This window comes from Macrobrachium nipponense, chromosome 20 (genome assembly GCF_015104395.2).
Source record: "Macrobrachium nipponense isolate FS-2020 chromosome 20, ASM1510439v2, whole genome shotgun sequence".
In the NCBI taxonomy this organism is placed as follows: Eukaryota; Metazoa; Arthropoda; class Malacostraca; order Decapoda; family Palaemonidae; genus Macrobrachium; species Macrobrachium nipponense.
Window position 1 is genome coordinate 20,186,338 of NC_061089.1, and position 10,000 is coordinate 20,196,337.

General features: G+C 37.6%; 2 protein-coding genes across 2 annotated transcripts in view; one reads left to right on the forward strand and one right to left on the reverse strand.

Annotated features, from left to right (window-relative positions):
* Positions 1–10,000, reverse strand: part of LOC135222864 (tektin-2-like) — a 72,998-nt gene that overhangs the window by 7,325 nt on the left and 55,673 nt on the right. Inside the window, exon 2 of the mRNA XM_064261212.1 lies at positions 966–1,104. Coding sequence (XP_064117282.1) covers positions 966–1,103 — 138 coding nt within the window. The 5' untranslated portion in view covers position 1,104. The remainder of the gene's footprint in view (positions 1–965; positions 1,105–10,000) is intronic.
* Positions 1,617–3,306, forward strand: LOC135220770 (uncharacterized). Its single transcript, XM_064258230.1, has one exon. It carries the CDS (start codon positions 1,773–1,775, stop codon positions 3,090–3,092), a length of 1,320 nt encoding a protein of 439 aa, XP_064114300.1. The 5' UTR covers positions 1,617–1,772; the 3' UTR covers positions 3,093–3,306.

Below are 10,000 nucleotides of genomic sequence, written 5' to 3' on the forward strand. Positions count from 1 at the left end.
CATGTTTTCGTTTTCAAGGTAAAAAAAAAAAAATTTTAGCTTCTTCTCAAGGAGAGGGAAATGTCGGACAATTTCAGGAGAATCTCAAACAGCAAACCATACGCAGGAGGAACTCTCGAAAGACTCGATGCTGATGCCGATATTTGCCATATTCTTTCGTCGTGATGTTATCGCCAAATGTCCCTAACAAACTTTTAACCGGGATTTATGCACACTTTGCTGTCATTTAGCGCATCTATATTGTCATTAAGTCTTAAGATGATGAATTCAGAATATTTTACAAAGGTAGTATGCAACATCAAGAAATGCCTTGAAGAGTCTGTTCGCCCTTTAACCGTATTAGGGGCGTATTCTTTTATCTAAGGAATCACTGTTACGGGGCATAGATCTTTTTTTTATATCACATATTCCCGTCCCATAGCTCTCTCTCTCTCTGTCTCTGTCTCTGTCTCTGTCTCTCTCTCTCTCTCTCTCTCTCTCTCTCTCCTTAACCCTTATCCTCCTTAATTTTTCTTTCGGTTAAAATCTCTCTCTCTCTCTCTCTCTCTCTCTCTCTCTCTCTCTCTCTCTCTCTCTCCTTAACCTCCTTAATTTCCCTTTAGATTAAATTTCTCTCTCTCTCTCTCTCTCTCTCTCTCTCTCTCTCTCTCTCTCCTTAACCCTTATCCTCCTTAATTTCCCTTTCGATTAAAATTTCTCTCTCTCTCTCTCTCTCTCTCTCTCTCTCTCTCTCTCTCTCTCTCTCTCTCTCTCTCTCCTTAACTCTTTTCCTCATTAATTTTTCTTTCAATTAAAATCTCTCTCTCTCGCTCTTTACTACTACTACTACTGTGGTCTATAGTGTGCCATACAGGCACACTGAAAGCGGTAACCCGCAAACAAACCAGCCACGACGGAACGAACATCAGCTAGATCCTAACAGGATTAATAGTGCACTCTATGAATTCTGCATCCTACGGCCCTACCTCGTTGCGGAAATGCGTCGACTCGTGGCGTAAGTTGTGGGAGGTGGTCCTGGTATCCTCGCTGCCCTGGCGTATGGAGGCGTTGTTTCGATGCCAGTCGGCCGGCAGATGGCGCATCACGGGTTTCTCCACCTTCATCCTGGAAAGGGAATATGATCAGCCGGAATTTTAACCAAAAGTGACAAAATGAGAAGAGAAGAGTAAAGGAGACAGGGGAATATAGAGAAGAGTAAAGGAGACAGGGGAAATATGAGAGAGAGAGAGAGAGAGAGAGAGAGAGAGAGAGAGAGAGAGAGAGAGAGAGAGAGATTACATACGTGTATATATAAATGTGTGTAATTATATCACAATTGATTGTATGGATGTTTGCCTCTTTAGAAAGGCAAATACCGATTACATCTCAGAATGGCCAATCATATAGAGTGCTCTGGAGTGGTTACCGTTCGGATCTTTATCATTTATAGAATTAAAATATACAGAAATTTCTATGTTCAGTTAAACTTATTGGTTTTAAAATCAATTTAACAGACATTGTGGCAATTTTTGTCCCTTAGATGAGAAGCTGTTCTCCATTTGCTTATACAAAATAAATTAACAAAATGGCAATCGTTGCCTTTTACGACCGAGCTAAGCATCCAATTCCACGCCCTACAGGGTCGTTTCATCACCAGTCTCACAACGGCTGCTGTTCGAGAAAGGTCTCGGCAGTTTCAATTTTCAAGCTGTTTATCGATAAGCGGCGTCACTTTCACAACTCTTCGCCCAAGAGACAAATTGACACTTGCAGCCCTCCAGCAGTTCTCTGTCATGGCTGAGTTCGAGGGCAGTCCTGCGGACAACGTCGACTGTAACATTGTTTCGTACAAGGGCTCAAATTCTTGTTTGAGTCCCAGTCGTATCGACGAACTACGGTTGCATGACGAAGGTGACGGCTGTGAAGTGAAAGATGCGAGCGGTGCTGTGAATAAGCTTAGTCCTACCCATCTTGTGCCCAAAACACTAGGTCAAGACAGAGGCTCTGTTGCACAGTGTTCCGCTTCCGGTTTCCCTGGGGGTACATTACGCTGTGACAATTGTGGTTGTGCTCTTCCTATAGGCTATGCCGATTCTATATGCGGCGGCTGCAGTGTTGGCCATGGCTCTCAGGAAAGAAGTGGTTCTACTGAGCAGTGCAAAGACCTTAACATACCCGAAAAGAAAAAGGGAACCTCTCGAGTGCCCGACGTCGAGGGTGAAGAAAAATTAAACGAAGAAAAGAAGGCAATAGAAGCTTACGGAGTCAAGATACTGGACCCTTCTCTTCTTCAGGACTGCAAATACTTGGCATCCGGCAACCGCTCTCTCGTAAAGTCGCTGCACCATAAGGAGTGGGAAGCGCACTGCGCAAAGGTATTTTATCCAGACAAAAATTCGGACGAGACTGACTTTTGTTTCAAGCGGATGCTTGCTGAAGCATCATCACTTCAAATAATCTTGAATATAACTGGTGTTCCGAAGATGGCGGGCGTGACAATGCGACCCTACGCCATAGTGATGACCCGACACGGCGACTCGTTGTCGACCTGGTTGCGGACTTGTAACACTCCCCCGTTTTTTTTACTGGTCGTCCTTCTCAAGACGGCCATCATCGTTCGTAGCGTTCACGCCCTGGGTTACACCCACAACGACATCAAGAACGACAACATCTGCGTGAAACTCCCGTCGGAGGACGGAATGGTCGAGGTCACGGTTATTGACTGGGGCCTCATGACGAAGATTGGCAAGCCGCTCTGGCCTGAGCATCGACGGAACAGGAAGGACGCCGTGCGGGCCTTGGAGGATGCCCGGAGGAGGAGCCACCGAAATATCGCTCCTTATCTCTACCACGGAGGGGCCTCGCTTCCTTCGACGGACGCTTACGCCATGGCGGTCCTCATCCACGATTTGAAAGAGAGGATAATAAAAAATTTCGAGAATGACGGCCTCTCGAGGCTCGTCGACGCGTATCTATGTACCAACGGAGGGAAATGCTGCATGGAGAAAGTCGTCGTTGAGTTGCAACAAGAAATTCAATGCAGGAATAAGAAATACTTTGATAAGTTTAAGAACCACCTGACGGAACAGCAAAGTGGACATCCAAACGTGTGATGCCTACTTTCAAGTATTAAACGAAATAGATAGTTTGATTTTTAGAGAGATTTGAGTTAGATCAGATTCCAGAGGGTGAAACCTCTCGTAAGGTGCTCGCTGAGAGCAACAGTTCTTTTTAATTCATATTTTATGACAAGACTGTCAATCACTTAATACTCAGATTAAATGGCTGTTGTATGATTGTAATACAATAAATTTCGAATACTAACGGCTTATTGGTTTCTCTCAGCCTCGTATGGAAAGTAATAAATGAAGAACATATGTCAAACTTGAATAAATGGCCGTATGTATCATATCAAGATTTAAATATATCATCTTGGTTAAGTTTAAGCAACAGATACTCTGTCCTGAATACAGAGAACTGTAGTAGAAGGAAGAGAATTAATGATGATAAAACAATGCTTTATCAGTTTTAATGATATAAAATGTGATAATCTCTCTCTCTCTCTCTCTCTCTCTCTCTCTCTCTCTCTCTCTCTCTCTCTCTCTCTCTCTCTCTCTCAAAACGTTTCTTCGGTTATAGCTGTCCCCGTTATAAACATGGCCACACCTAATCCTTAAGCCCAAATCCTTGGAAATTTTATACAAGTCAGTTCTCAATTCTGATGCCATCTTGAGTCATCTCGGATTACTTGGTCATCTTCTCTTTATCGGTGTTCACGAGCAGCATATTTCTGCAAACAAAATACTAGAAAACAAAAGATATTGATTTAATTTCTCCTCATTTATTAAGTATTTCTGCATTACTATTCAGCAGAAGGTGTTAGTCCTGCACTAGAGCAAATCTTATGGCGATGTTCATATCGGTAAGCACAAGTTATATACCTATGTATTTACTGTAAATATATACATATATACTTTTGTATATATATGATATGTATGTATATATATATATTATATATATATATATATATATATATATATATATAATATATATATATGTGTGTGTGTGTGTGTGTGTATATATATATATAAATTGTGATTGTGTGTGGGCGCGGGCGCATGTGCATGTAAACATAAGGAAGGTGAAAGAACTAAGTACAAGCTCTTTCACCTTAGGGCATTTACAACAACAATAGCAAAAAAAAAAAAAAGCTATAAATCATAGGTCTTTATGCCTGTGATCCCATTCTACACAGGTTTTTCCGAGGAACTTGAAAAGAGAAGCTTAAGATTATCTGTATATCTGGTTATTGTCCCTCACCCTCTTATCTTGGCTTATCCAGTCGTTAATCCAGAAGAGCTGTTCCCCACCTGAAGACCACCCTCAAAGGTGCTGCATATAAAATGGTTATTTAGCACAACCAAAATCAGGCAGAGTTAAGATAGAGTAATACAGAAGTGCCAAATCTACGAATTTCCACGGTATGTACATTGTACTGAATAAAGATTTTTTGAATTCATATATCGATTTGCCCTAGATTTCTTTTTATTTTTAAACTAGAAAGTTGTCCATTCCGTTTCCATCATCATAAAATAAGAAAATACTCGAACATATCGCAAATGTGGCACAGTTTTTGAAGGGCGTTGGCAAATTTATATGGTGAGGAACTCTTCTGATCTCATTTAACGACCGTGAAACAACCTTACAAGAGAATGGAGTGTCCCTTTAAAGCATGTTTAAACGCCCAGGCAAAAGAAGTTGCCAATAATGCTTTCAAGTATTTTGGTTGCATCGAGAACTTGAAGATGGAGACCAGCCCGTTTTTCATGAATCAATTGACCCTCGTTCTAATGCTGACAGTCCTTGATGATTTTCGAAAGTGGGTCTTACTTCGAACTGTGTTCGACCTTCATGCGAGAAATTATATCTATCTATGTCTATCAATCAACATATATATATATATATATATATATATATATATATATATATATATATATATATATATATATATATATATATATATTATATATATATATATATATATATATATATATATATATATTATACATATATATATATATATATATATATATATATATATATATATATATATATATCATATATATATATATATATATATATATATATATATAATATATATATATATATATATATATAAACAGCCAATGACTAGGCTATTAAAATTGAGACTCGAACGGTGATAGGATTGTTACCGCTCGAATGAGGGTGTTAAGGGGAGAATGAGCTTCGTGTTCGTATTTCTATGGCTTTATTGCAGTCATAGACATTAACTAACGAGCGTGTTGTCGATATCAGCTTTCCCACGAATAAAGTAACAATCCACTGTATATACTAAAATGGGAATAACACCGAACACCTTTTAATAAATCTCGGATTTCTATTAACGCGTTTGTCCGTAAAGCAATTTCCCACAAACCATGTTGAAGAAATTTCCATAAGCTTTCAATAAAAAACACTGCCAAGAGTAAATTGTCTGAAAAAAATAGGCATAAAGAGAGCCATACCTGAATGTGTAGGGGAAAGATTCGCCGTCAGAAGTCTAATCAGCGTCCTTAGCAACCGCCTTAGCAACGGGAGTCGTTCGATTCAGTAAAGTATTCCTAATTCGCCAATAATAACGTTTAGGCATATTAAGATAATCATCATAAAAGTAAGCGTGGAAATAAATATTATATATTATACATAGTAAGAAAAAAATTATTTTTTTTCTTTTTTTAGACTTGATAATAATATTGGTTCGACTCAAGACATCTGTATATAATCGTTTGTACATTTTAAGCGTAATTAGAGTGCACTGTTTTTTAATGTAACAAACTAGTGGGAAAGAAGAATACTTCTCAAATTAATTTTTAGTAGAACATGACGCAACTACTCCTCTTTCCGAGTCTCCCCCTTTAAAAACGATACCCTTTCATAGAAAATGTGCATTTTCGTATTTAATGGGAAATTATGTCATAACAATAACACTCTTGTATTCGATGCTTATACCATTATGTTCAGTCAAAAAGATACACCGTACTATGTATATTTATCCATTATCCATTCAACAGCTGATACACTAAAATCTGAATAATCTATGGTGAATTTCTTCATTAAGCGAGAGATGACTTTCATAGCCAATAGGTTTATCATGTTAAGAGAAAATATAATGACATAAAAATAATTTTATGATAAGAGAAACACCCATGGCTGTCACTTCATAGTAAAGAAACACTATGAAAATATCGTAGATAAGTCTGTAGTCTTCATTATCAACAGGATGCAGCAAATTAAACAAGAGAGATGACTTTTATAGCCAATAGAAAGAAGATTTTTTATCCGGGTCGATTGTAAAGATTATTTTTCTTAAGTAATAACCAATAGTGATATAATTTAGAACGAATGAAGTGCAAGATAGTTTAATATTCTATTGATATCATATCAAAATATGAGTATCTAAACTTCTAAACCGAGTTAATTATCTGGATCTCAAATAAGTATATAGAGTTACATTACCGTATGCAGTATTTTACAAATATCATGACAATAAATATTTAAAAGAACTAAACCATACTAGCACTACTGGCAAAGCTACAATAACTGCGCCTACTAATTTTGACCTAGAGGCTCAAATATCTGCTTTCTTGGCAATATAAATGCAAAGACTAGCTGACGATGGGCTGTAAGAGCAATTCCTAATGATCATGTTTCCTTCGGAGATGATATCTATTCTCTTTTCTCTTAGGACAAGGGCTAGGCTGGCCCAGGATACTTGTTATTAAACGGCAATGCATATGAAAGGGGCTAGTAACATCTACTGTACATTGTAGGCTATGAACTGCCATATGCTTGACAAATGCTTAGAATCGTCATCATTCTCATTTTCTGTTTGCAATTATTTTGTCATTGACGTAATGCAATATCTAGTTCTCAGCATTTAAATGGAAAGGAAAACACATGCTAAAGCATTTTTGACCAGTCCCATCACGCCTCTAATTCCCAACTTGATTTCAAGAGTCTTGGTGTTCATGAGGAATTAGAGAATTTAGCGACGCTGTCGTTTTTTAAAGTCTAATTTGTTTTTTCTAGGCAGCTTCTGGCAGACGACTCCGAACGCGATTATATCAGTTCTTCAACTGTTACATTTTTAATATACAAAAGTCTGCGAGTGTCTCCCAAGACCCGCACATGCCACATGAAATGAAATAAGAGAAGTTAATGAGTGAGTAAAGACTAGCCTTCTAAAAATATATATATATATATTATTTTATATATAATTATATATATTATATAGATTATATATATATGTATATATATAGATAGATTTTTTTAAAAATCTTTGGAACTAAAAGGTTGACATCGCAACCTTCCAACAAAACATGGCTACTGACCCCTCAGTGTGATTAGAACGCATCCATTCTAGAGATACGGGAACTGAGCAAGTTCTTTGCTGAAATGAAAATGATGAGAGGTTAACAAAGGATAACGATGGCCTGAATTACGATTACCATTGTTGAGATGAAGAGACCTGCCGTTCCGAGGAGATCTGACTTGAAGAAGAAAGTTCCCGGATGTTACGTCAGCAAGGCCCTTCATAATCAGGTCAAACTGTGAGAGAGAGAGAGAAGTGCCGATCTTTAAGTGATAGTTTTTATGGAGTAATCAGGTTAAGAGAAAATAGAATGACAAAAAATAATCCTAAGATTAGAGAAACACCCCAGGCTGTCACTTTATAGTAAAGGGATGCTGTGAAAAATATCGTAGATAAGTCTGTGGTCTGTTTTCTTATGAGGTCAAATCAATGAGCGAGATGTTTGTGGTCTTAAGAAACAAGGATGGTGTAGATGTGCAGTGGCTATTGCTTTTAAAAAGTACGCAAAGGAAGAGACATTAATAAGAATTGTTTGTCGAGCCAGGTCGTGTGTCATTTGTTGCTGTTTTGTAACAAGAAATAAGTTGTAAATGTCAGCCATTTTACTAAAAATCCAAGACCAAATATTGGGAACTATCTATTGATGATTCGTGAGGATATTATTCAGCGATGAATCATCCTACATTCCGGTGAAAGTCAACGTAATTTACGTTGTATTATTGGAAGGACTTTATAGTGATCCTATCTCTTCGCCGATCACCTGCGTGACTGTTACCCATTAAGGGGACTGCAAGATCGATCAATGCCGCCGCTCACTCTATCACTTGCGACCTCTTACTATCGCTGTGCTCAAGTTCCAATTGCTCTGCTGGGTAACGAGTAAGTATGATTTTCGTCCTTGACTATTTAATTTCCAAGAATCGTGATGTTAATGACAGCAACCAGGTGTTATCTGAGATTAATAATAATAATAATAATAATAATAATAATAATAATAATAATAATAATAATAATAATAATAATAATAATAATAATAATAATAATAATAATAATAAATTCTTCGTTTTTATCATATTGCGTATCTCTCGATTCTAATGAGCACATTCTACCTATATCTTTCCCCACACCTTCTAAAGTGCTTCACATCTGGTCACGATTTATATAGCTAAATGATACGTTTCTCTCGCCATATCATTCACACCAAGTCCAATCTGCTCTAGGAAAAGCTCATCCTTTTGCATTCGTCCAGAGTTTGTGTTAGTTCTTTTATCACGCTGATAATTATCAAATGAGAAAAAGGGTAAGTTGGCTGTTAAATGCTTATACATACATACATACATACATACATACACAAACATATAATGTATATATGTATTTTTTTTCACATGACGCTTCTGAATGTTCAAATATCTCATTAATATTGAATTTCCCCTACCGTAGGAATGATATATAGGTGTACCTAATTTAACCGGGATTGCCTGGATTCGAACCCATGAATATCAACACTTTCCTTTAGAACTTGGTATGAAACTAAACTAGAGGACAATTACTTCTCTGAATGTCTTTATAAGGGTGTGCTTGCAAATGTGAAGCTGTACACAAACTTTATATATGCCTTTATAGACGCATAGCAATATTACGAATGTGCAATTTTGATGGTTCTACATTTTTTCTATGTAAACTACTTCTTCAGGTGCACATGCGTTAACTGCCTCCAGTTCTCAGCGAACTGAATTCTTTCAGTCATTCGAGCCTGCACGAATCTGTAAACATATTGAATAAAATAGCATATAAGCTGCTCTTTATTAGAAACCTTACTCACGTACTACCTATAAAAGATAGTTCAGAACAGAATAATGATTTATAAGACTGAGAATACTTTATGTCGCAGAGAGAGGATCCTCCCTTTGTCGCCGATAATTGCTTAGTCGATTGATAGGATGCCTCCTGCCAGGGGCACTGCAGTGTTAGAAGCCTACGCGTCATTATCTCCATGACAACGGGAACTTCTTCCAACATGCGAACAATACAATAAAGTTCACTGCCATAAAAAGGAATTCCGTTTTACTTCTTAATAGCGCTGCCCAAAAACAGCGCCTTATGAGTCATACTCAGCCTAACCTGCACTAACAGTAGCGAGTTAAAAAAAACAAAAAAACTTCAATATTGACATGTTAGTATAAAACGTTCCCGCCAGGAATGTTATTTACGTAGCCAAAGCGCCAGTATATTTTTAGAACGTCCATTATTAGCAGCTGGCTAAAATTCTCTATATTGAGATTTCTAATCGATATGTTTCGAATCATTTGCTAATGTCATGTCGAGACGTCTGAGTTTAGTAGTAGACTAAAAGGAATCCGGCTATTTGTGGAAACTGATTTTCTATGCGTAAGGACCGACGACCATCTCAGAGACCTCGAATGGAATGGAATGGAATTTAGAATTTTGGCCAAAGGACAAGCGCTGGGATCTATGAGGTCTTTCTACTCTGAGAGCAAAATTGAGAGCAGAAAGGTTTGAAAGGTGTAACGGGAGGAAAACCTCAAAGCAGTTGGACTATGAAACAATTGTCAGGGGAAGGTGGAGAGTAAGATGGAAGAAAAAGAATATGAGCGGAGATACAGTAAA

What these genes read in the sequence shown, in the direction of transcription:
- LOC135220770 (XM_064258230.1), top strand. Translation starts at nt 1,773, where the DNA reads ATGGCTGAGTTCGAGGGCAGTCCTGCGGACAACGTCGACTGTAACATT.